Source organism: Garra rufa, chromosome 4, assembly GCF_049309525.1.
Source record: "Garra rufa chromosome 4, GarRuf1.0, whole genome shotgun sequence".
Taxonomy (NCBI): domain Eukaryota; kingdom Metazoa; phylum Chordata; class Actinopteri; order Cypriniformes; family Cyprinidae; genus Garra; species Garra rufa.
In genome coordinates, this window is record NC_133364.1 from 9,798,298 (window position 1) to 9,825,797 (window position 27,500).

The window sequence follows — 27,500 nt, forward strand, 5'->3', positions numbered from 1 at the left end:
CTATAATAATTTTAGAAAGCAATTATTTTAATATTATAGTTATAATTTATAATTATTATAATATAATTGTAAAAATAAGTTATTAAAATATTTATTTTATTTTATTTTCCCATAATTCTTTTAATTAGCAGACTAGAACAAAAAAATAATTTTGTGAAATGATGAAAAATGAATTCCCACTAGTTTCATTCTCTGTGTTTTATTTTATTTTATTTTACTTTAGTGGAATTAGTTTAAATTTAATACCCACTAGATTTTAGTGTAGTGTTTATTTTATTTTACCAAAAATTATGGCAGTTTAAAAATGGACTTAAAAAATAATGCATACCATACAGGGTTGCTGTTGACTGTATTTATATTAACATCTTACCAAGATGTTTGCATTTTGACTAAAAAGCTAAGAAGTGCATTTGACTGTGGATACACGTGAGCATTTGAAAAAGCTCTATAAAAATTATTTTTGTATTGATTTAGTGCTGCACTTCTAATACTTTTGACATCCCTTCTTGTAGACAGGTTAGTGTTTGAGTCATCGATGTACTTCCATTGTAAGTCACCCATGTATGTGTGAGAGAGTTTGCGGCGACCCTGCGCTCCTCCTCTTTTGCGATGGTATACCGAGTGTGTGTGTGATGAAGTGTGGCTGACTGACATGGTGCCTCTTTCAGACATAAAGAGAGAGATGACACTGATCAAGTGAATGTGTATGTTAGTCCCTATTTTGAGATTGAAGACGCGCCAAAGCATCCGACTCACCCGTTCCCTCTGTAGACCTCCAGAGTCCAATCCGTCCGGGTGTCTGAGCGTGTCTATGTTAGAAAATCAAGACGTACAGAGACAAGAGATATTTATCCTGACAATTTCGGTAAGCTTCATTACTCTTCTGTGCTTTCCAAGGACTAGAGTTGCAGTTTTGGTCTCCCGTTCATTTGTAACCGATGTATCTCATGACTAACCCCATCCGCTTCTTAAGGAGATGACCCGGAGTGATTCAGACCAATTACAGTTTGCTGGTCCTCTGGGACGGTGTTAAAAAGTCTGGTTGCAGTTCTGTAACCGCAGATTGAGTGTTAGTGTTAGTTCCCACAAGTCCTGGAATGGCGTTGGTAATTCCATCCCCTCGCAAACTGCAGATTTGGGTCGATACGTCTTTCTCTCATTACCTGCCGCAGTGCCTCCGCGAGGCCCCGCCAGAGTCGCTGTCCTCGCATGGCTTCGGGCGACGGCGGGCATCGGGATGCCAACTCGGTTCAGGGCTCCGGCCTGCTTTTCTCAGCAGAGCCGTGGTTTTGGGCACCCCTCAGAGGAATAAAATCGTTTTGTCTCGCAGCTACCCATGAATAAACTTAAAAAGCGTGAGCGGCAAGTCCCTGCCAAGGCGTTTGAAAGCGTACCTTTATAGGGTTCGAAACGCTGATGTTTTGTTGCGAAGGCTGAGCTCTAGGCGCCTCGCGTGCCCGCTGCGGCCAAAGTGATCACAGAGCTTAAATTAGAGCGTCCTGCAGCCAATGACAGAAATGAAAAGAAACCTGGAAAAAAAACTCACAAACAACAACATCAACAAGCATTCGATTCATATGCCGGAAGGTTTCACAGACATTGGAAAGCTCGAACGGAGGGGGCAATGCGAATGGAGGTCGTGGCTCACGGGCCCATCCGTGCCGGATTTGTCTTGGATCTGATGCAACTCTCACTGCTCGTTTAGGAAAAAAGAGTCGCTGTGTTTTCGGAACATGAGACCTCAAAACACAAGCCGCTAAATGGCTGTTTGAATAAGGCCTGTGGGTGTCCAGCTCGTCCAACGTGTGACGTTGTGGAGGAGAGGAAATGGAGATTTTCCACTGCATCTCCGATTGTGGAGAACGCTTTACGATGTTGTTATTATTCGGTCAGACAAATGAATTTTTTTAGGACGCTCTGTGCCCCTTTGGCAAGCCTTGAAGACTCTTGGCAGCTTGATTATTACAGGGTTTTGCTTTAGCGGCGCTAATTGTAGTTGGTGAAGCTTTGCTGTTTTAGTCGTGATTCCTAATGAGGGTGGAAGACTGCCTTTTCTATTCCCTTTTCTGGCTCTCCTGTCCTGACCTGGTGGGATTCTTCGCCTCTTACCTCAGTTCCTAGCCAGTAATTGTTTTAAAATCAAGATCATAACTCAAGCTTTACTTACTGTTTTTTTTTTCTGGTGTGATCAGTGGTATTTGCTAAGCCAAGCTTCACTATTACTGTTGCTCACAGTTAGTGATTTAAACAAACCTCTAAGCCTGAGTATCAAAATTTGGTGCATAGGTCGTCCTGCATGTTTGCTCTAGAAGCACAAATGATCGCTCAAATTATGCGGCTTTTCTCAGCTGTCGGATTTAGAAATTGAGCAGATTGCGACAAAAATCCCCAGCAACATGCTCATAAACCGCTGTAGCTTTTTACAGCAATGGCAAAGTTCATTTAATTAAGCAAGTTGGCCTACATTTAGCTTTTTTCCTCTCTTAAAAGTATAGATAGTACATTGTACTTTAACCAGCACTGTATTAACTAGCAATTTATGAATGGAAATTATTTCTATGAAATAAATGCATACTTATAAAATAAACAAACAAAATAAAACAGATTATTGAAGCACCTTTTTACCAAAAAAAAACCTATTGCAGTTTTTCTCCTTCAAAATGTTATATTTACTTCACTTTTTTGTAATTATTTGTGAAATTAACTAGCAATTTCTGAAAGTAAATTATTTCTACAGCATAAATACATAAATAAAAAAGGTTATTGCAGTACTTTTTAAAAGAAAATATTATTTTAGTTTTTCTACTGTGTAATGTGTTTCTTGAAAATGATTTGTGAAATTTACTAGCAATTTCTGAATGGAAATTATCTCTACAAAATAACATAAAATAAAAAACAAAATACATAAAAAACAAAAATACATTAAAAAAAACTAACTAAATAAAACAAAGATTATTGGAGCGCTTTTTTTTGTTTTAATTTAAATTCAGGATATTTCTTGGTTATTATTTGTAAAATTTGCTGGCCATTTCTGAATACAAATTATTTTTACAACATAAATAAAAAATAAACAAAATAAAACAAAGATTATTGGAGTACTTTTTATAAGAAAAAGCTATTTTAGGTTATTCTGCTTCAAAATGTCATCTTTGTAATTATTAGTAAAATTACTTAGCAATATCTGAAGGGAAATTATTTCTACAACACAAATGCATAAATGACAAATAAACAATAAAATGCAATGATTGTAGTACTTTTCACAAGAAAATACTATTTCATTTTTTCATCTTCAAAAGTTCATATTTAATTGAATGTGTTTCTTGGTAATTATTTGTGAGATTAATAGCAATTAGTGAACAGAAATGATTTCTACAACATAAATACATGAAAAATAAACGATTATTGGAGTACTTTTTATAAGAAAATACTATGGCAGTTGGCTTTTATTATTGCCACCATATTAAGTGTTATGGTTTTTCCTGTTCATATTTTATAAGTAAATATTAAATGTAATAAACTAATTTTTACATTATTTGAAGGAAATATGAACCAATCTGTACATTTTCCACACTACCACCCTTCTTACTTGGTATACTATATATACATATATGGCACGAGAGAAAGAGAAAGTGCTGTTCTTTGCCGTGGCAAACACCAGCCTTCTAATTCTAACTGAGCAAAGAAGTCTGTTTGCTTCCCTCTGGGCTCGCAGAACAGAGAGACCATTCTGTTTCCACCTATTTCCCAGTTATCTACTCTGTTCGATTTTAATCCCAGGCCTCTAAAACTGGAAGCACTGCAGCTCACTATCATGGGAGCACTGTAGAATCCTTTCTGTCATGCTTGTCCAAGGAGCTTATCTCAGCGACTGTTATTCATGCAGGGATCTGGGACTGTATTTTTGTGTTATCTTTGCTTTTGATGTCTTGGCCTCTTTAGCGACTTCTGAGACTTAGTAATTACTTTTAATGGTTTGAAAAAAAGACCATGACAGAGCACTAAACTCTTTTCTTCTCGACTATTTGTGACTTTCTTCTCGTCCTCAATCACATTATTCTGATGTTCATTGTTCAGAGTGCTAAAGGGCAGTAGTTGACAGTGAAAACCTTATATTAGTGCTTTCCAATCGTTTTATTGGGATTTTAATGTGTTTACAGTGTATTCTGCTTGTTTTGTTGTATTTACTGTGCATTACTTTAGCCAAAAGTAATAAGTGTTGTTTTAACCTTTGCATAAAATCAGTTATATTTACATCAAACCTCAATTAAAAATGAAAGCTTTATTATTATACAGTGCATATCCATTATGATATTAATAGATTAGTTCACTTCCAGAATAAAAAATAGTCCTTTCACCTCTTTCTTTCTTCTGTCGAAAAGAAATTAAGGTTTTTGAAAAAACATTCCAGGATTTTTCTCCATATAGTGGACTTCAATGAGGATCAATGGGATGAAAGCCCAAATTGCAGTTCCAATGCAGCTTCAAAGGGCTCTATACAATCCCAGATGAGGAATAAAGGTCTTATCTAGCGAAACGATTGGTCATTTTTGAAAAACAATAAAAACGTATATACTTTTTAACCAAAAATGCTTATGTCTTCTGTCATAAAGAAATTACGTTTTTTGAGGAAAACATTCCAGGATTTTTCTCCATATAGTGGACTTCAATGAGGATCAATGGGATGAAGGTCCAAAACTGCAGTTTCAGTGCAGCTTCAAAGGGCTCTATATAATCCCAGATGAGGAATAAAGGTCTTATCTAGCGAAACGTTTGTTCATTTTTGAAAAATGATAAAAACTTGTATACTTTTTAGCCACAAACATCTTCTGTCATAAAGAAATTAAGGTTTTTGAGGAAAGCATTCCAGGACTTTTCTCCATATAGTGGACTTTAATGAGGATCAATGGGATGAAGGTCCAAAACTGCAGTTTCATTGCAGCTTTAAAGGGCTCTATACGATCCCAGATGAGGAATAAAGGTCTAGTCTAGCGAAGCGATTGGTCATCTTCGATAAACTTGTATACTTTTTAACCACAAACGCTCATCTTGCCCTAGTTCTTCAATGTGCAGTTAGTTCTTGTCTGTGTACTTCAGTTCAAAAAGTAGGGCGAAAAACTCCATCTCATTTTCTCCTTCAACTTCAAAATCATCCAATATCGTTGTTTTACCTTTTTTTTTGCAAAGGACATTTGGCTTTCTTTGCACGTTTACTTTGTAAACACTCGGGTCAGTACTTCTGCCTACGTCACACGTGACCTTTCCAAGGTGATTTCATAATACGTAAAGTCAAGCAAGTGCAAGACGAGCATTTGTGTTTAAAAAGTATACCCTTATTCCTCAGCTGGGATTGTGTAAAGCCCTTTGAAGCTGCATTGAAACCGCAATTTAGACCTTCAAACCATTTGGCCAACATTAAAGTCCACTATGTGGAGAAATTTCCTGGAATGTTTCCTCAAAAACCTCAAAAAAATTATTTTTCATCTAAAGAAAGACATGAACATCTTGGATGACATAGGGGTGAGTAAATTATCAGAAAATTTTTGCTCTGGAAGTGAACTAGTCCTTTAATATTTCCATGTGTGCTGTTTGTGCCTGGTTTGTGGTGTGTTTGTTTGTTGGAGCTGGAAATTCGGAAATCGGTGCATGGAAATAGGAAGGCGGTTCTAGTTGTTTATACAGAAAACTCAAGGATAAGCATTACTGGCATGCAGATTATTGGGGTCAAGAACCATAGCCTAGTTGATATTGCATGGGCTGTGATAGTTGTGTGGGTAATGTGAGTTTAAGTTTGAGTTCAGCTTTATTTGTCATGCTTGTTGTGCAAAAAGTACTTACTGTGCACTTTAACAATCCAAACACGGGTGGAAAGAGGTTTGGTATACCTGTGGCAAACATACTTTACATTAACAGGAATTGTTAGGAGTCTGTGGAGGTTTTTGTGTGTACTCTCTAACACACCTGAGTTAAAACCCATTTAGAGGTGACCTGAAGAACACTAGGGAGCTCAAACTCCTACTGTTAACAGAGCAGCTTTAATAAAACATTACTTTTGCAGAGCTCATGCTGAACACTCAACACACACACGTACATCCATCGTCTGTAGCTTGGTAGTTTATTTCATTTATCTGTTTATTTTTTATTTTAGACAAGCTTAATGGTATTCACTTGATAAGTCATTGGTTCTGGAGTGCATATAAATTTTTCTTAAACTTAGCTTAACTTAGCTTTTTCTGGTTTAATCATCATGTGTACAGGTGCATGACAAACTTGTACATTCTCATACACAGCAAGTCTGCATTAAAGGGATAGTTTTTGTGTAGAACAGTAAAGATTTTTAGCTGAAACCATTGTCTTTGGTGATTCATAAAACAGCTACTATCAATTTGAGAGTCAAAAAAGCATATCTGCCAACATAAAATTAATACCCTTGGTTCCTGACGATATTTTGAGATCTTATGAAGTGAAATGATCCATCTGTGCAAGAAACTGAACATTATTTACGAAATTATTACCTGTAATCCATAGCCTTTAGGCAAATGGGAAGTCTGATTCTTTTCCGTGACCTGGTTCAAATAATGTTCAGTTTTTCTTGCACAGACCGATCGTTTAATCTGTTTATTACAATCATTACTCAGTGTAATAAAAATTTTAGAAGTCATGCCTGTTCCAAAGACAAAACATGATTTGAAATACTAAACGCTGCCCCATCCATTACGCAATTTTTAAAATATAGTCATTATGTTATTATTGTGATTGAGTAATTTGACACACATTAAAATATGCGCAATTGAAAACCCAGGACTCTCAAGATTCAAAGTCTGCTGCTCTGCCCACTGAGCTGTCCAGGCTGTCCTTTGGTTTAAGCTACTGCTTTCCATTCCAAGGAAACCCTGACGTGTGATGATTGTCAACTCATAATGTAGCTTTAAGCTGGGGATGTCATATATTTGGCAACTCTTCCAATGCTCAAGCTTTTCCAAGCAGCGATTTAGTCAGGACATTTTAGTCTTGCCAGTAGAATTAAATCCTTGCATGGTGTATACACAATGTGATGCATTTTTATGCTGAACGAAGCAAGGAAAGGTGGGATGGGGAGGAAGTAGATTAAGGTTGTGAACTCCAAAGGTCACAGGGTGCTATGAAAAGGTCACTTGACTCTGGAGGTGTAGGAAAGGCTCTCGTTATGTCATTTCACTTCCGTGACCCCAATTATGAGCTTGACAAAAAGGCCTTTGATATCACGCTAAATTCAGAGCGACGACAGAGAATCGTGAGTCAGCGCTTTTTCGAATTTTCAATTTTTCTCCCTTTTTTGGCAGCGTGTCAGCATTTTTGAGTCGCAATAAATGAGGGGAGGGTGGAAGGGGGCGAGAGAAATGATAATGCCGCAGAAGTAGAATAATTGTGAAAATGATTAGATTAAGTGAGCAAATGAGCTCTCCAGTTGGGACGGAAAGCAAAGAATTGAGGTCAGCATTCCTGACAATTATCATAAGAGCAGAGAGAGAGAAAGTGAGGGAGAACGAGAGGAAAAATCCAAACAAGCAATCAAGGTATGCAGGAGAGAGAGAAAAAAAAGATGGAAATGCTAAGACGGATAAGGGAAGTAGAAAGAACAGGAAAGTGTGGCACTTAGAAGCATTCCAGCTTGGTGCTTTTAGATGTTTTGTGCTGGTGGCAGTAACTTGAGCAGTTGTATTGCGTTTTTGTAAACGGTGCAGCGCGCTCAAGCAACGGGGCTCAGTGTGCGTCCCCCATCCGCTTGGCTTTATCAGGTCCATATCACTGCCTGTAGCTGGAGGAATTTTGAGGAAAGTGAGGTCCTGGAACAAAGGGGAAAGTAGAGAAGCAGAGCCCCATGTTCTGGATTCCTGAACCCCCGACACACATACACACTCTCAAACACACACAACCGTTCCCTTGCCATAAGCCACTCAGACAGGGATCTGGTTTCATGGTAAATTTTATTACACATGGATGTAAGGGGCTCCTACAATTAGGGAGGGCTTCTTAACAGGGTCTTGCTTATCCGTCTGCTTGTTAGCCTGCTAGCTTAAACATTTCATTCTTCCATTTTACATTCCTTCCCAACCTCTCGTTTGTCCAGTGCTGTCGATTCGAATTCAGTGTCTCTAACTTGAGCCCGCTTTCCACCACCATCTCCAGCACCAGCCACCTTTCCTTTCTTCTTTGCTTTATGGCTCACATATGAGCTGTTAAGTTCGGAGTGTGCCTCCCTGTTCCGTAGCCATCTGGGATCGGCTCTTCAGAACCCCTCCGGCCCTTTGAGGAGATCCGGTTTCCACAAACGCTCACCCGCACCTCCCTCTTTCCTCACGTACATACACAAACACCTCCCTGCGGACCCCCTCGACATCTTTGAGATTCCTCACTCCTTGCCTGCCATTGTCCATGTTTTTGAAGGCATGTCTGCAGATTGTGTGAAGGTTGGATGTTCTGCCAAAATAAATCCAGGAGGTATAATGGCTCCTACTAATGTAGGGTACATGTCGTCATTGGCTAGATCATCGACAAGGGTCGAAGGGCACACATGGACATTTGTAGCAATTTGTCTCCTCTCTCTCGTTCTCCCCTCCGGTGCGAGTTTATCTCCTGGCGGAGGGCCTCTTCCGCTTGGAGAGTGGCAACTGTATAACACCCCTCACCTGTTTTCAAAACAAAGATGTGAGCTTGAGCGTTTTTGAAAATCATCTCCTCGTTTTCATTCGCAGTAAGTTAGAGCGGGTCAGCCTGAGGGGGAGGTAGAGGGAACTCTGCATACTGATGTTTAAGTAACTCTGGCATGTTTTAGGAAAATTATGGCAGATTTGCAGTATTGCCTCATAAATCATTTTATTAACCCTGAGAAGGTTCCTCAGTGTGACTGAATGAAAAATGATGCACTTTCTTTCGTACTGTGCAACCCAAACGGAGATGTTTGGAAGAACATTCACGTCACTTTTTTTCCATACTTGCTTGTCAAATTAAAAAAGTCCAACAAAATAAGTCTGAACAGGTATGATACAAGTCTCCTGAAATCATTCAAAGACTTGTATGGTTTACTTTCTTTAATGTAACAGTTCTTTCTGATCCTCAAATCCGATTGGGATATCAGCACTCCAACCGTTTCTTGGTGGACACCCAAATCCACTACAGTTTTATAAATAATACTGTTTTGTGTCACAGAATCTAGTTTTAAGAGTTTGCTAGAATGTAGGTTTGCGTCTATTTGAACCTGCTGAGACCAGCTTTACTTTCGGCCTGGTCTCTGATGTCTTTATAGTGGTTAAACATAATATAATATATCATTTGTTTTGGGTAAATCTAACACACAGTCTTTGGACTCATTAGTCTTTTATTTGTTCCAAAGCAAATAGTTTTGGCAGAAGGCAAAATCTCATGATGTTATATTTTATGTAAATGTAATTTTGTATTGCAGCGCTGCCTTTGTTCTTTTGACTGAATTGCCTAGCAAATTTTATGATGCACTGAGCACCGCTGTTATCGGAAATTACTATTAACAGAAGAAAGTATAGAATGACAAAGATATCGCTTTCCACAGTGCGCAATTAAACTAATGTTTTATTGTCAATATGAGATTGAGCTGAATGCTGTATCAGATGCAGGTAACACTTGTTCAGTAAATCTCTCTCTCATAATACTCTACATAATACAGTGAGCTTTTAATGCAGTAATACAATAAGCTTTAAATGAAGCCACTCAGCATTTCTTGTTACTAGTTCTAAAGTTGTATAAGCGCAAAACATTTAGCTGTGCCGATATACAACCATATCGCTTGTCTACTTGTGTGATTATTGCTCATCTACGGAACTTAAAAGCATATATCGTATAGCATATTTTGAAAAAAGTGTCTGTTTATTGAGTTTTGAACCCTGTTGACTTTCATTAAATGGACAAACAACCATCAAAATATTTTCTTTCATATTCTGCAGAAAAAAGAAAGTCATACAGCTTTGGAACACCATGAGAGTGAGTAAATGTTTTGGGTAAAGTGTTCCTTGAGTCAGTCACAATGTCAGAACCAAGATTGCGCCCCAGTGCACATATACACACACTTGTTCGATTGTACAGACCTATGAGCAAAGATTTCCCTAGTGCAGTTCAATAAACATTTTACAAGTCCCTGCGCCCCACTAAACTCGGTCGGTATCGAAAACCACTTCACTCGTGAGCCGGCAAATAAGCAAATACCACCTCCCCCTCTTTCTCGTTCTCTCTTTTGCTTTGCAAATGAGTTTCTCTCTCTCTCCAGCGGCCAGAGTCATCTGTAGGTGCTCTGTGGCCCCCAAACCCTGAAATCTTACAGCTTGAAGGCAAACTGTTTGTTTTTACTGTTTATTTTTTTTAGTACACGTTTCTTTTTTCCGATTTTCAAGAGAGGAAATGAACGATGCATGTTCACGCTGGGAAAGCTATGTACGCCTAATGTTAGCCGAGTTGACTGAATCATTTTTCCCTGTCTCTATCACGATAACTTGTATGCTTTCTGTAAGTCTGTACCAGGATTTACATGCTACAAGCTGGAGAGCTTAAGCCTGACTTTCCGAACCCTCACCCCGAATCCTTCGCACTAACCCGCTGAGCATGTGGAACAAATTGTCTCGAATGGGGTATTTTCTTCCTCGTGAGGTAGTGACAGTTGATCTAAAATGTTGCGTTTTTTTTTCAGGGGCTATAATGGCTTCCCCTCGTACCGTCTCGGCCTCCGGCCTTCGTCGTCTCCATGTTGACTGCTACCTTCTGTGGGGCAGAGTGAAAAACTGAGAGGTTGTTGAGTACAGGGTGTCTAAGAGCTGCTCAGAGCTTGTTTGTTCAACATTTTTATTTAACCTCTGACTAAGTGGCTTGTTAACAGGTAAAGATCGAGTCGTGCCTACACAAGAAATCAAGGCAACCAGAGGCATCGTGCCTTGTGGGTATAATGTTGATGTCTGTTTTCTGTGCATTTTCTCATGTTGTTCTAAACCTGAATGACTTTCTTTCTTCTGTTGCGAATGTTTTTGTCCATATGAAGAACATTGGACCCTTTTGACTTTCACTGTATGAACAAAAAAGACAGGAAAAATCTTTACTGTTCCACCTAGGAAAGCAAGCCATGAGGGTGCATAAACAACGAAACAATTTTCATTTTTTTAATGGACTATTCCTTTAAGACACTAATTCGCACCTAGGCCACTCGCTTGACAGTTCTGTCCCAGACGTGTACAATGACTGGTTTATCTGGCCCATTTAAACCCACTGCTGCCCGGTGGTCGGTTAACGTTATGTTTATTACTGTAACAGAGGGGAGGATAGGAGAGAAAAATTGCAAGTGCGGGAGGTGGAGGGAAGAGGGTGAGAAAACCAAACAGAAGGAGCCCAACCATCACATTCTGGTCAGGGAGCAGCCAGGAAACAAGCCGAAGAATCCATAAGGGCAGGGTGTGGGTCCGCTTTCGTTCGAACGTAATGTCTTATTGATTCATTTCATCGCTGTGTGGTGGTGGAGTCATGTGTGATGGTGGGCTTGCCAAAAGTAATCATGTGCATTTTTCCTTATGCCTGCTGTAGATGTCAATTCAAATTAACTTTATTTAACAAAAACTGGGAATGATGTTCGATAGGACTTTACTATGTTCACCCCAACTTGTTTGCAGAGACTTTTCACCCACACCCTCATGTTCCAAAAGGCAATTTCTAATGTAAAATGCAAAATGAGAAGTTGTGAAAAATGTTTATGCTGCTCTTTTGCATAAATTAGAAGCAATGTTGTGAACACTCCAGACATCTTAGCAACCGCATAGCCAATCAGAACACACTAGCAACCACACAGCATTGTGGTGAAAAACACTGCACATAAAAATGACCACATAAAAACCGAAAACCACTCTGAATGGAGGTTGTCAAGTTTTGAAAGAGCAAATAGCATAAAAGTGATCCAAACAACTTTGTGTTTTGAAGCCATATATAAGCTTTGTGCAAGTAGGAGACCAAAAAGTGACTGAACATCTTCCAAGTTGGTTCTTGCAAGTCTCTGAACCACTTGTAACACTCCAAATTTGAATATAAGGAAGTGTGACAAACATTTAAAACCTACAGCAAGGTAAATTATGACAGTTTTCATTTTGGTGTTTTATTTATAAGATTTTAGATCTTTGAAATAAGAAATCATTTTTTGCACAAATGGTTGGGTGGGCTTTTGTAAATGTTGCATGCTAAATTCAAACCCATCCGCCCAAATGACACAGCTTAAAGGGATTTTTCATAAAAAAAAGAAAAAGAAAATTCTGTCATAAATTACTCACCCTCATGTCATTCCAAACCCATAGCACCTTCATTTATCTTCAGAACATAAATTAAGATATTTTTGATGAAATCTGAGAGCTTTCTGACCATGCATAGACCGAAACGGGGCATCTATAAAATAGTCCATGGTACTTTTTGTGCACAAAGGAAACAAAAATAATGACTTTATTCAACAATTTCTTCTCTTCCCTGTCAGTCTTTGATGTCTGGACGACAGTACTACAATACTTGCGTTCTGACGTATTTTAGTGATGGTCCTTAATACCTTTCTAGGCCATGAACGTTGTAGTTGTGTTGCTGTCTATGCACAGTCAGAAAGCTCTCGGATTTCATCAACAATATCTTAGTTTGTGTCCTAAAGATGAATAAAGGTCTTATGGGTTTGGAACAACATGAGGGTGAGAATTAATGACAGAGTTAAATTTTTTGGGTGAACTTTTCCTTTAAAGTGTCCTGTACAAAGCATGTACGCTTAGCCTTGTCTCCAACAAATGAGTGCATTTCTAATCTTAAGAGGTGCGCAGACACGGAAACCTTGGAGCGCTTGTTAAATGTGTGCAATGGTTTGAGCATGTGGAGGCTTGAATCTGTATCAAGCAGGGAGGTGAGTGTGCATATGTGTTTATATTTGAGAGAAGCCGGTGTTTTGTTCTCTATTCTCTACATCTCGGCTCTTCTCTCACTGTCTCTGTTATTGCTTTTTCACACCCTTCTCCTCTGGGTTTAAAAGATCTCCGTCGCTCGCTTTCCCCCTCCTCGCTCAAATCCATTCCAGCTGAAACTTGCGTGAATACGCTGTGATCCCCCTCTCGCTGTAGGGCTCGAAGTAATACTATGTCTATCAAAACGAATATCAGAATCACTTCTTATAATGCTTGTAATTGAATTCATACAGATAAAATTTCCACTCCTAACAGCATGGGCTGAGATGGAGATTTGATAACTCAAGCCCCAAGACTACCAGGCTTAGAGTCAGACCAGGGCTCATTTCGAAATGAAGGGGGGAAAAGTGTGTCTGTACGAGTGTGCTTTGGCAGTCGTTTACAATGAGCTGTATCTTTTGCAGACGCAGAACCGCATGAAGTTAATGGCTGATAACTACGAGGATGACCACCTTAAGGCCTCCAATTCTGACCAGACCAATCACAAACCCTCTCCAGATCAGGTGAGCCAATCAGAATGCACCTTACATAACCACTTTGTTCATTCTTTACCCTTTACTTCATCAATGGGCTCTGATTGAATTCTAGAATTCTAGTATTCTAGGTTTCTATTCTAGTATTCTAGGGTGCTATTCTAGTGCCCTAGAATTATATTCTAGGGTTCTATTCTAGTATTCTGAGTTCTATTCTAGTGTTCTAGGGTAGTATGCTAGAATTGTAGTATTTTAAGGTTCTATTCTAGTATTCAAGGGCTCTATTATAGTATTTTAGTGTTCTATTCTAGAATTCTATGGTTCTATTCTAGTGTTCTAGTATTCTAGGGTTCTTTTCTAGTGTTCTGGAGGGTATCCTATAATTCTAGCATTCTAGGGTTCTATTCTAGTGTTCAAGGGCTCTATTATAGTATTCTAGGATTCTATTCTAGTATTCTTGGGCAGTATCCTAGAATTCTAGTATTCTAGGGTTCTATTCTATTGTTCTATGGTTATATTCTAGTGTTCTAGGGTTTTATTCTAGTGTTCTAAGGTTCTATTCTAGTATTCTAGGATTCTGTTTTAGTGTTCTAGTGGGGTATCCTAGAATTCTAGTATTCTAGGGTTCTATTCTAGTGTCCAAGGGCTCTATTATAGTATTCTAGGGTTCTGTTTCAGTATTTTAGGATAGTATCCTAGAATTCTAGTATTCTAGATTTTTATTCTACCGTTCTAGGGTTCTATTCTAGTGTTCTATTGTAGTATTCTAGGGTTCTATTCTAGTGTTCTAGGGTTCTGTTGTAGTATTCTAGGGTTCTATTCTAGTGTTCAAGGACTCTATTATAGTATTCTAGGGTTCTGTTTCAGTATTCTAGGATAGTATCCTAGAATTCTAGTATTCTGTGGTTCTGTTCTACTATTCTAGTGTTCTGTTCTTGGGTTCTAGGGTTCTATTCCAGTGTTCTAGGGTTCTATTCTAGTGTTCTGTTCTAGGGTTCTATTCTAGTATTCTAGGGTTCTATTCTAGTGTTCTAGGGTTCTGTTCTATTATTCTAGTGTTCTAGGGTTCTATTCTAGTATTCTAGGGTTCTAGGGTTCTATTCTAGTGTTCAAGTGTTTTATTCTAGTATTTTAGAGTTCTATTCTAGGGTTCTATTCTAGTGTTCTAGGGTTCTGTTCTATTATTCTAGTGTTCTAGGGTTCTATTCTAGTATTCTAGGGTCCTGTTCTAGTATTCTAGAGTATTCTATAGGTAGTATTCTAGAATTCTAGTATTCTAGGGTTAGTCATTTAAACAAACCCCCAACCCTAACCAGAAGTCCCTTGCCATTTATGCTAAGAATATGAATTCTACTTTAAATTGTGTAGCCTGATGAGACAAGTTCTATTACTTTTCTAAGTGATTGGGCTTAGCTTTCACATCACCATAAAACGGGTTAAAAAAAATCCCAGAACTTACAGTGAAACTTACACCTTCTTTCTTTCGTCTCACTCACTCACTCTGCTATCTGATTTACCCCTAAAGGAAAGGCCCTATCCTGATTTATAAAAAAGCCATTATAACCAAACATAAACAACAGGAAATTACATATTTCATATCCAATAAGGCACAGCATCCTCAGTTCCAATTTGTGTATTATTTCATATTGGGTCATATAAAAGCTCACGTTCTCTCATTCATGAGTGTGCGCGCTCACACACACACACACACACACACACACATATATAGTGTTTTTCTTGGAATAGTTCCGGCACACAGGATGATTCTGGAAGATTTAACTGGCTTTGTTCTTTGTTGCTTTTAAAACGTTGAATTCCTTCGCCTTAAGCCTCTCTCCTCTGGATGGCTGTCCAACAGGAATTAGTTCATGAGGAGAGAAAGAGGAAAGAATTGACATGATAAAGGATGAATAGAGAGCAAAATTCAAAGAGAAAGGACGGCCTGTTGCATTCTTCTGTCCTAGCTCTCCCAGGAAGCACAAATCCTACTGGTTGTTATGACATGACTTGATGCGCTAAACGCAGTGTGTCATACCTGTCCGTGGACTCCTGGTGTAATCCAGTTCAAGTGCTACATCCTAACTCACATGCTGAAAGAAACACATCAATCAGCAACACTCCGCCCAGGCCTCGACACACATCCACATATATGTTAGAGCTCATTGGAAGTCCGTCCACACACTCAATCTCCCACACTCACACAGAAATCTGCTATAAAGCTATCCCAGGGTCTCTCCCCCCATTTCATTGTCTTTCCCGATTGCCAAGAACACACTTAGCTCACATTTTCCTGTGATCTTCATTTCTCACTTACATATTTCCAACTCAAATAAGAACACCCTCACACATCAACACCTGAGCCCCGCTCCAAAACTCCCCGATCACACTGTTATCACCTAAACATGCCGACTGCAGAGCTAGGACCGACAGGGACCTCAGACGGCATTCATTGCAGGTATTTTCCACAGCCATCCAGGACGGATGGGGTAGAGGCCCTGTGTGTTACTCATTTCAAGCCATGGTTTCAATTCTTGTTTCAGCATAGCCGCCCCTTTTTTGGGCGAAACCAGTTGCTTCTAATGCTGTTTCACTTTGGTTCAATGGCTAACTAATCACCCTTAACCCTCTGTTGAGAGATGGAGAAATTAATGGGAATGTAGTGTCTTACTCTTATTTATGACTCTTTTTTTTTCACTGCATGGGAAAATCTTACTGCTGCTCCTCACTGAGGAAAAATTGGTCACTTAACATTAAATTTCAGTGCAATAAATGACCTGCTCTCACCCACTAATAACTTCTTTCTTTAATCCCATGCTGCCTTGGATTAAACCTGCACTCATTTTCCACCAATAGGACGATGAGGAGGGCATTTGGGCATAGCCAATCATGTGCCCTCTCCCAGCCATTTTGTTCAGAAGGGTGAGAAACGTATAAATGGGGAATGACGCTCTTCTTTCCTGTATTTCATCATGTGTTAAGTGGCTTTGAGTGTGCTTATTTTTTTCTTCTTCAACACTCATCCTTTCATTTCTTTCTCTCTCATTGTTCCCATGTCCTGTGATTCATTCTGTCTATTTTTGTCTGCTTCATTTTGGCATATATTGGTGCTGTTTATTCACTTTAAAAATTGTCAAATATGACTTGGATACACAGAACAGGCTGTCAAAATGTAAAGTGTTTTTCCTCCCACATTTTCCCATTATCCCTACAGAAAAATGTTGCAGGTCTGTTTTGATTTGGTCAACAGAAAAGAATAATGTTAAATACATTACAAATGAATAAAAAAAAACAGAAGCATTTGCATTCATCACATTATATTTATTTGTTTTATTTAACATTAAATGACATAAAAAGAAAATAAATGGCTGGAGAAGCTTTTGTATTTCTATTTTAGTATCTTTTATAATGTATGTATTCATTTTTTTATATATATATATTATTCCAAGAAATATTATTAAACACATTTTTCTTGGCATTCAGGACCAAATCAGAAAAGACCTGAATGTTTTGTTTGCAAAATTTACATATTTTTCACATCTGTTATCGTAATTTTGTTGTCTGGCCAGTGCAGTTCGTGCTGATAAAATGCTTCATTTTTAAGGACATTTGTGACCCTGACCACAAAACCAGCCAGAAAAAATCGATCATTTTGACCCCTACAATTTATTTTTGGCTATTGCTACAAATATACCCTTGCTATTTAAAAGAGTCACATTTTAGCTTTGTACGGTAAACAATTTTGATCCTATGATGAGTTGTCACTTCTAATATAAAATCTCAGTCTGAAAGCCAAACCAGATGTGAAGCACTGGTTTACGTAGTGTTTTATGAATAAATCACTAGCTTAAACCCTTTAAAATCTCTTTTGATTTCGTTAAATTACTCAAGCAGCTCTTGAATTGACATATCCTTTCCCATCCCATTCAGGATTTCTGTCACGCAGACAGTTGAATTCTTCCCTCCACCTTTATTATTTTACACAGACAGCCGAGGAACAAATCGACCCGTCTGCCTTTTGACTGCTCCGGTCTTTTCCCTCCAAAAAAACAACAACATTCTCATATTTGCCTCCACGCTGACAGTTTTGATGGATGGTTTTGAGGAAACAGATAGACCTCAGAATACATATGAGCCGCACATGTTCAATCCATAGGACACATGAGCAAGTATTCGCGCTCTCCCTTCAGAGCCGTTGCCCCGTGCCCATGGTGATGCTAAATGCCATGTGGCGTTTTGACTGTAATTAATTAGCAGGTCGCTCCCCGCCGATGCGGCCCGCAGATAACACGTGTCCGTCACATGAACAGTCGCACACGTTAAAACGCATATACTGCGAGTGTAATTAGGCGTAGCGGAGTGCAGGAGAACAGAGTGGAATTGTGTGTGCTGTGGGCCGAGTGTCTCAGCAGTGTGAAGGGAGGGTTTTAATCCGAACAGCTGCCTGCATACACTGTGTCCTATTTCAGGCAACTAATGGGCCCCTTTCGCTAATGTTTTTGCTTCGTTCGCAGTTCTGATACATCTCGAGGAAGAATTCCGATCGTACATGTAACCGTAACATTAAAGTTGCTGCTTGTGTATCATATGACCATGTAAAACTCGTAATGGCATTTAGCAGGGGAGATCAAGACCCCAAGGCCCCTGAATGTATTAAGGCTCACATAAAGGGCAGCCGTGTTCTTCGAACCGTGTTCTCGGGGCACTGCAGTCGTACGTACAAGCGCGTGATTAGAGCGGGTAATAATCTCAACATGACTCTGATCTCCTTCATGTTGAATTGTGGGTGGTCGAGGTCTATTTAATTGCTCGCCGTTTGGCACGATAACCCACCGCAACCCAGGAATCGGTTTCGGTTGTGATGAAATGCAGTCCGTTTTAATCTGACTGTGTGGTGCATCACTAGGTGTGTATTTACAGATGCTCCCTGGCCCTTGACTCTGTTTTGTGTTGTTGTTCTTTAGGGGTTCGAATTTTCTCCTGCGGCTTTGTGGATAATTGATGCATGTCTGCTTTTGTTGTCTCCTTCCATCATTCCAATGCCATTGTGTGATGATGCGTGTGGTTTTTTAGTGTTCCGGAGTTCTGGAAACGAACACCCAAGAGTGGGGGAGCTTGAAACTTTCTGTTTCACTAACAGAATATTTGTAAGCTTGCCTTCAGGTAAATGTCAAGACGGACTTAGCTTCAAATGTCAGGAGGGCTGACAGAGCATCAGTCCTTTTGAAGTAACTTGTCTTCTTGTCTGTTTGTCTGCTTCTGGTTGTCTGAAGGAAGTGGGGAAAACGTGATGTCCACCCCAAACTTGACTATATCATTTTATTTTCCGGGAAGGCCCAGAAACGGATGCGAGACATCCTTGCGAGCAAGAAATCTGTCAACCAGTTGTTTCCCTTCCCCTAAAACGGGTCAATCCACCATTTTTTTTTTCCTGTGCTGCATCTGCCTCACCAAATTTCTCATTCTTCTGTCTTTTGTCACAAATTTGTTTTCAAAGTGACTCACATACGACACGAAGCCAGAGCGGGTGTTAGCATGCGGCGTAGAAAAGTAATGAAGACTCCATTGTCGTGTCACCTCTGTTTGACGACCTTAGACATTACTAACCATTTGGACGGTGCAATTCCATGGAAAACTGTGAAACAGAGTTTGGCAATCGCTCGCATATTCCAGGGGTCAGTGGGTACCCGTCCCGCTGGAGCAACTAAGGTGTAACCTCTGCTGAACCCGTCCCATGAGCGCAACCACCCACCAACCATTTGCCCACATTATTAAAACTATCCCGCCCCTCACTGAGAGAACAGAGACCTCGTTGCTGACTTGGTTTTTTATTTTTTTTTCTTTCGGCTCAAAAATGGCTCAGTGGTCAGAGGGGGAAAATTTCAACAGCTCTGTTTTAGTCATTAATATGAACCCAAAATGCATGTTTGCTTTCTTATTTGCCTTTTGTACTTGCATTGTTTATTCCAGCTTGACTTTTTTCTTTCTGTCAGTTCCAACTGATTCCAGTCCAAATATTTATAATTAGATTAAAATGGGAAACATGTGGCGGTGAGGGAAGTTGCAGGGGGTCGTTGTTGAAACCTTCCCACCTCCATATGATTTCAATATAAAACTGGCCTCTGGCTCCATGCGCCTGGTGCAGACAGGAGGGTAGACAGTGGTGGGGCCCTCGCTCAGTCTGGGGGACTTCGTTTGGCAGAGTGCAAGCTCAGGGTTTCTGCGGAGCCCCTGAACCATGCTGCCCCACTTCCTGCATCGTGAAACTGAGATCTACATCCCTGGAACAGAAGAGAGTCACTGTACCCCAAATGGCTCAATCAGTCACTCTCCAAGAGGAATCGCTTCTCCGTTTGTCAGAGTAAGAGCATGCCATAGGAAATGAGGAAATAGGGTGTCATTGGAAATATACCCTCGTTCCTTACCAGGGGTCAGAGGTCGTTTGACGGATGGCCGTTGCTCGCCAAGTCTTAGGGGAGCGAAATGACTCTGAGCCAATCAAGCGTGCGACAGATATCAACCAGTCGGTCCCAGCAGCACGCATGCGGCGGGTTTTATCTGACCTCGTAATCGGAGCCTCCCGCTCGGCTTGATGAGAGACCGATGACTGCCCTCGGAGACGAGATGAATGGCTATAGTACTTCGGAGGCTGCATTCAAATAGGCCAATCGGAAGCGAGTTGAGACGGCGGCATCTAAACGTTGAGATGATGTCATGAAGGATGAGCTCACCTATAAGTGGAGTGTGTTGAATCTCTCCTCTGTCAAGGCTTCTGGCTTAACGTTCTCTGCTGGATCCTGAGAGAGATTCTGCTTAGCGTCAGCCAGATAGGCGATGACTTCCCCCGCCACCTCTGGTTTTCACAGAGTATGTCAATATATGTATTTTCCAAAAAGGAATTCTGAGCTCGCTCGGTTGGAAGATGCTACGTTTTTGGGGAGGTTTGTGTCAGAAGTTATCTCACGATTTCCCGTCCAGCTATAAATAGATCTGCAGTTTGGATTTTCTCTGTCTCGTGGCGCAACATTTGTTCATTTTTAAAGATACAAAGCTGCCACTTTTGATCTTTCTCTTAACCCTTTGGGGTCTGAGGGTGTTTTGGGGCCCTGGAGAAGTAACATACCCTGACATTTGTGGGGTTTTTTCAGTGTTTTAAAAACATATTAATGGCTAAAGTCTGATTATACTGTATTCAGCACAATTGTGCTTTTGAGAAAACAACATATATGCGTTTTCTAACGCATATATAAATATAACACAAGTAGGCTAATAAAAGAAAGACTTGCTCATGTATATGATCTCCTCCATTGAATCAAGCCAACGCATCACATCTTCTGAGGTAAATGCAATGCTTATTTTATTTTTGTTGTTATTATGAGTGTATACAAATAAAATAAAAAAAACTATTATAGATTTAAATTATGTCTTGCTCTTATCTGTACGATCAAAAATGACGGAGTAATTTAAGTTCCTTTAGGAGTTATCAGGAAGAAATGCCACAAAACGTTCCGGCGCATTTGTCAACCCCAGAGGGTTAAAATTCCCGCTCTTCTCTCTTTTTCTCTTTTGCTCTCTCAGGCACAGTGTTGCTTTTTTTGGGCAGTTTCGTTTGCCCAGTCTTGCTTCACTGCCTGACTGTCCTGCTTTTTAAGGCCTCAGCAAACCACACGTCTTGGCCTGCTCTCCCAGGATGCATCACTCAAGAAAAATACATTTTAATGGCGCATCCATGTTTCTGGTTTCCCTCTTGGAACTAGGCAACCCAAGGCCGTAGTGGCCAGCTGGGTTCTGCTTGCCTGGTGTATGTCAGAGGGTAAACTAGGAAAACAGACTGAAGATGTCAGTCGAACCACCATTGTATTTGTTTTCGCCCCACCATTGCATCAGTTGATCTTAGGCTGTCATTAATTGGTGGGTGCCTGGTGATAATAAAAGTATGGATTTCTGCTGTTGACCTCAGAATTACCAAATGACGGAGAACAATCCTATCAAAACAAATAATCATGCGACTCCTCCCTCCTCAGAACCCGCTGAACCCAGCGTGGCCACGATTTCTGCGCAAGCTGCTGAAACAGTAAAGTTCGAGGCTCATTGTGGTGGGGATTATGTGGTCGGAACGTTTTGGCCCCCTGGTCCAGGGCGCCATTTCTGGATGTGTTAACGGGCGGACGTGGGAGCCCTACCCTGGGCGCTGCGCCCGTCGGCTTCCCTCTCCAGGTTAGGAGGGGAAAGTGCTCGTAATATTACTCTGTAATGGTCCATGACCGAGAGCAGTGGAAAATCCTCGCGAGTGTCTGCTAACTGATAACGCAATTGTCTGAGCGTTTCCCGGTCCGGCGAAAGACTGAAAGGAATGAATATTGCATGCATGTCAACCATGCGCGTTGTGAAAACAATGCATCTGGAACTGGTGCTGTATTGGTTATGCGATATTTCCCTGGGATTCATCACTGGAAATGTGTTGATTTGTTCACTTCCAGATTGTTCTTGTTTTTACTAGACATGTAGCGTCCTAATCTCCGCCCGCTGAACGTTAGCTTCATACTGCTAATAAACTCCCCGCGGCATGTCAATAGGCCTTAATGCTTTCCAGAGCTGTGGATGGGGGGCCTGGAGCAGGTTGAGCCCTCCTGGCCCCCCTGCGGACGCCACCGGTCTGATTTAAGGCTGATAGGAAAGAGCTGGCTCGGATTCTGCACCCTGCCTAAGCTGTCCAACAACCACCTTAAATCTCCCAGTTCATTTAGCACTTAACCAGCCGTGGACGGAATGAGCGCTGGAGACCGGACGGGTGGAAACTGCAGCGCTGCTCCCTCTGCTTTTATTTCTTCCTCCTTTGCTGCTGCTGCTTCTTCCTCTTTGTCTCTTCCCCCCACCTAACCCTGGGTTCAGTCTGTTTCCGTTTACACCCAGCTCTCCAATTAAGCCTAAAATCGAGGGCCTAGAACTACCTCTATTATCAGTCAATAAAAAAGGGAAGCCTGCCATGTGTGGTTCACACTTAAAAGAGGTGGTACAGGTGAATGTGTTACACATATGTGTAGAGAGATCTTACCAAACCAGGCGTATGTGTGAAATTAGGGTTAGGTGTAATGACTACATAAATCGAAAATGTGTATAGAGAAACATATATTAAAAGTGTAGAGATATTAAATATCCACAATGTGATTTTATAATGGGGAAAAATTTGTATCAAAATGTATCACATTTTTTTTATTTAAAATATATATTTTAATATATTTTAATATAAAACATTTAATTATTTATTATATAATCCTAAAAAAATGTAATCCTAAAATTTTTAAAATAGATGCAAATATGTATTTTATATTCAAAATTATTATACTTAATTAAAACTGAAACTAAAACATAAAGAAAACAATTTTTGTTACTTGAAATAAAGCAAATAAAACTAACTAAAATAAAATATACAAAAAGTTTGAAAAATGTTTTTCATCTTTTTTAGCAGCCAACATTTCTTCTTTCAATTTAAATTAACTTGATGTGCCAAGGTATAACTAAAAATTAATAATATCTTTATAGATGTATATTTAAAAAGTTCAAAAACAAAAAAAAAATACTGAAACTTTAAGTATAATTAAATATAAAAGTAAAATATATAGAACAAAATTCAATATTAATGAAAAATAACATTACCAAAACTTTAACTACAATGTACAATGTTAATTACAAAGAAAATATATAAAAAATATAAAAATAGTTTTAAAATAATAATGAAAAAAGAAATGACTAAAACTAAAATGAATATATAAAAGTAAAATATACAGGACATTTAAAATTAAAAAATGTAGAATATTAATGAAAAAACAATTACTAAAACTAAAATTAAAATTAATATATAAAAGTAAAATATATATTTTTAAATATTAATGAAAAAAAAAACAAAATCCTAAAACTTTAACTAAAATCAAAATGAAAATATAGTAGTCAAATATATAGAAAATATAATAATAATAATAATAATAATAATAATAATAATATAAAAATAGTTTTAAAAATATGAATGAAAAAACGAAACTTAACTAAAACCTAAAATGAAAATTTATAAAAGTAAACTATAAAGAAAATTGTTTTGAAATGTTAATGAAAAACAAAAACACTAAAACTAAAATATTTAAAAAAATATATATAAAAATATTTTTTTAAATATTAATGAAAATACTAAATGACCAAAACTTTAACTAAAATCAAAATGAAAATGTCAAAGTAAATTATATAGAAAATGTAAATATTAACTAAAACTTCAATCGTATCTCAATTACAGTATACTAAAATAACATTGCTATATAATATTATATTGCTAGATTTTATTATGGCCTCATGTGGAATTGCTTATTTTAGTATATTATATTATACAGTTTTATTTGTACTGTCTAGGCCTATGTAAACTTGTGTGTCAATTTTTTCTTTGAACCGCTGAGCTGTTGACACACTTCCTCCACACCTAAATTATTCCTGTCTCAGAGGGCCAGGTGTGATACCAGAGAATTGTGTATTTCTTCCCTCCCAGCCAGAGAGAGTCTGTCAGAGCCATCTCTACCAACTACGCACCCTTGAACCCAGCTAGAGCCCCATTCTCAGTCTCTCTGTTTCCTCTGCCCCATGCGTAGCGGTGTAAGTCTTCTGGTGTTGAGTGCTACACAGGGGAAACCCTTTGACCTCAGGATGTGGTTCTCCTTAGATCTCTCCATCCACAGCTGTTCTCAAAACTCCTTCTCTTGTGGAGCACTGACAGTAAGACATCTCAAAAGTCGGGGCTGTTTGTGAACATGAGGCCGTGGGTATCTCTCTGCAACAAAACTGCTCCAAGTCAACTATAATACCTATCTGTTAGCATTCCCATTCATCATAACGGTGATTCCTCAGGCTCTTAAACTATAGCAAAGGAGATGGAAGTTGGTCAAACAACAGCAGGAAGCTCACTTTCAGCGTTTATCACGTTTCGCTGATAAACGCAGCTAATTGCGGCTAAATGCGGCTGAAGTAAACATTACAGCTCGTAATCCCTCAGCAGAGAGGGGCGGGGCGAGCAGAGCTCATTTGCATTTAAAGGGCCCATGCGATAAAATGAGTTGATATTTTGCAGAGCTGATTTAGACAAGGTAAAAGGGTGTTTTTTTACAGTACTTTTGGGAATTTTTAACCAAAGTATATTACAGATTTGTTATTAAGACCCTAAAGATTCATATGAACTTGTGGAAAATGGGCATCCGATGACCCCTTTAACAAAAATAATAAAAATATACCACATTATATGCCTAATATAAAATGAGAAATTACTTAGGCTGCAGTTTAAGTAGCCTAGGTATACAAAACTGAAAATCAGCAAATGCTTTGGAACCAAATAAAGAAGAAACAGAGCGTTTATTAGCAAAAACGAATAAGAAAGCTTGGAGGCATGGCATACACGCTGATGTAAAATAAAAAAATACACAAGTTTAAATAAAGTAAAAAGCAGAAAACACTGTGGAACCAAATAAATAAGAAACAAATAGGAAAAACTGCTTCCAAAATCACCTTAGATAAATGGCAAAAGACAACAGGTGTTTCAAAATCCAAAATATTGCTAAACAGGCGCTTTTGCATTTAGTTTCTTCTGCCATCGTCTTGTCTTGCTCACCTCACTTTTCTTGTCAGTCAACTCGACTCTCCTCGTTTGATAAATTAAATCAGACTCCTGCTGCTGTTCTGTGATGTAAACAAAACCGCATTGAATTAAGTGACAAACCTACTTTTGTTTTATTCATCCAAAAATTGAAAAATTTCCGTGGCATTCAGTGCTATAGAGTAATTCTGTTTTCATGAATGATACTTCTCTTCTGCATTTCCAGGAAACCATATTATGGCCATAGAAACATTTCAGAACATTTTGGTTTGTCCTGTGTGTTTGAAAGAGTTGCAGGGGTGACATTAAGTCTCTCTCTTTCCCTTTTTTCTGTAACATAGGTTACACGACCAGATGTGCTCTCAGGTATCAAATTTGGTACCGATTGATTTAATGTGAATCGGTACTCTGTAGTACCGACACAATTCGGTCAGTACCCTCAAAAGTACTGAGTTCGGTACCCAACCCTATTCCTCAGCTGGGATCATTTAAATCCTTTTGAAGCTGCATCTGCAGAAATCCCGAATTGTTTTCCTCAAACAACATAATTTCTTTATGACTGAAGAAAGAAAGACATGAACATCTTGGATGACAAGGGGGTGAGTAAATTATCTGTAAATTTGAGTTCTGGAAGTGAACTTCTCCTTTAAGGCCTCAGATGAAAGATGCCATTAAAGAAACAGACTGGAGTCAAAGGTCTTCCCTGCGTCGTAAGTTTCAAGTCAAATGTGACACATTTATGGTGTTGATTTAAATCTTCCGTCCATGGTTTTCTGAGCTCCCCGCTCAGATCTGGCTTTAAGTCATTAGCTCGTCTGGTTTGCCCTCACAGTGGGGTAGATGTTCTGGAGCCTTGCTACATGTTCACCCCTTCCTCTGCTTTCTCTTCAGCACACCCGGTTAATGATGGCCCTCAACCTCGCTTTGCAGAGGTCAGGACCTCTTTTCACCCCAACACCCCTCACCTTCAGGGGTGACGACCCCCACGGCCACTCCTCCCGCCTCCTAGAGCTCAACTACAACCCACACGACAGCTTTACTTCCCTTTTCCACAGGCTAATTTCTTTTTGGCAGTTTCAAGTCTTTTTTGCTCATTACGGCCTGGATATATACACACACACGCGCTCGCAAACACACATTGAATGGAATGCCGTCCCTAGACTCCAGCCTTCATGGTCTGTTTAAATGGCGCTATGATGGTGACACTGGGAGTTGCTTGGTGTAAAAATTCCCTCCGTTCTTCTCCAGAGTCAACAGTAACCTGCCCTGGCTTTTTGTCCTGCGTTCCCCCACCCAATGCTATTAAAGACCTGCTTATTCTATTAGGCAGAGGCTGGGAGAGCTTTGGCGTGTAAGTCAACAGTCATAAACCCCCCCATTGGTATAAATCTAATGGCATTTATATAAAAACCTGCGTAAATAGGTGACGAGGCTCTAAGTTCATAAAAAGCTACAGCAATGGAGCACTGACGTGCATAAATCTTGCATCTCTTAAAACATGAGTGCTGTTGTAATTGTGTAGCATGCGGAGGGGAAAAAGCCGTTGTAGGACCTTTTTGGGTACATACTTTCTTACAGTTATTTAGCTATTTATTTGAATGTTTTAATTCATATTTTTGCATATTTTTACTTTTTGTTTTGAATAATTTTGTTATTTTTATTTACTCAGTATTTTACTTGATATATGAAGTGCTGTTTTTAAACTAGTGAATACAAATTAAAATATATATGCATTTTGTGTATCGTTTTGGTACTTTTTACTTTTTGTTTTGAATAATTTTGTTATTTTTATTTACTCAGTATTTTATTCTTTATTACTTGATATTTTGCTAGATATATGATTAAATATTTTTATCTAATAAAATTATAATATATATGCATTTTTGTATATTTTTTACTTAAATATATACTTATATGATGTTTTTAATCTATTTAATTTTTGTTACTTTGAAATATAAAGTGCTATTTTTAATCTAGTAAATACATGCATTTTTTGTATTTGTATTCATTTTGTCACTTTTACTTTGTTTTGAATCAAATTTTTATTTTTTAATTAAAAATACATTAAAATTCTCTTTTTCTTTTCTTTTTCTTACTTAATTTTTTTATGTATAATGAAATGATCCTTTTAATGTAGTTGATTTTTTTAAATTATATATATATATATATATATATATATATATATATATATATAATTTTTTTTTTTTTTTTTTTTTTTACGTAATTTTGAATTGAATTGATTTTTTGTTTTTTTACTAATTCAATAAATCTTTTTTAATTTGTTTTCAATAAAATTTATTTTTTCTTTTCTTTTTTACGTAATATTTTGCTACATATATGAAGTGATATTATTTTTTTTATCCAGTTAATAAAATTTAATTCTTTAATTAAATAAAATGTTATTATTTTTTTCTTGGTATTTAACTTGATATTTTA

At 38.5% G+C, this 27,500-nt stretch overlaps 1 protein-coding gene across 1 annotated transcript in view; it reads left to right on the plus strand.

Moving 5' to 3' along the window:
* Positions 1-27,500, plus strand: part of erc1b (ELKS/RAB6-interacting/CAST family member 1b) — a 226,103-nt gene that overhangs the window by 176,266 nt on the left and 22,337 nt on the right. The window contains exon 12 of the mRNA XM_073837702.1: positions 13,373-13,471. Coding sequence (XP_073693803.1) covers positions 13,373-13,471 — 99 coding nt within the window. The remainder of the gene's footprint in view (positions 1-13,372; positions 13,472-27,500) is intronic.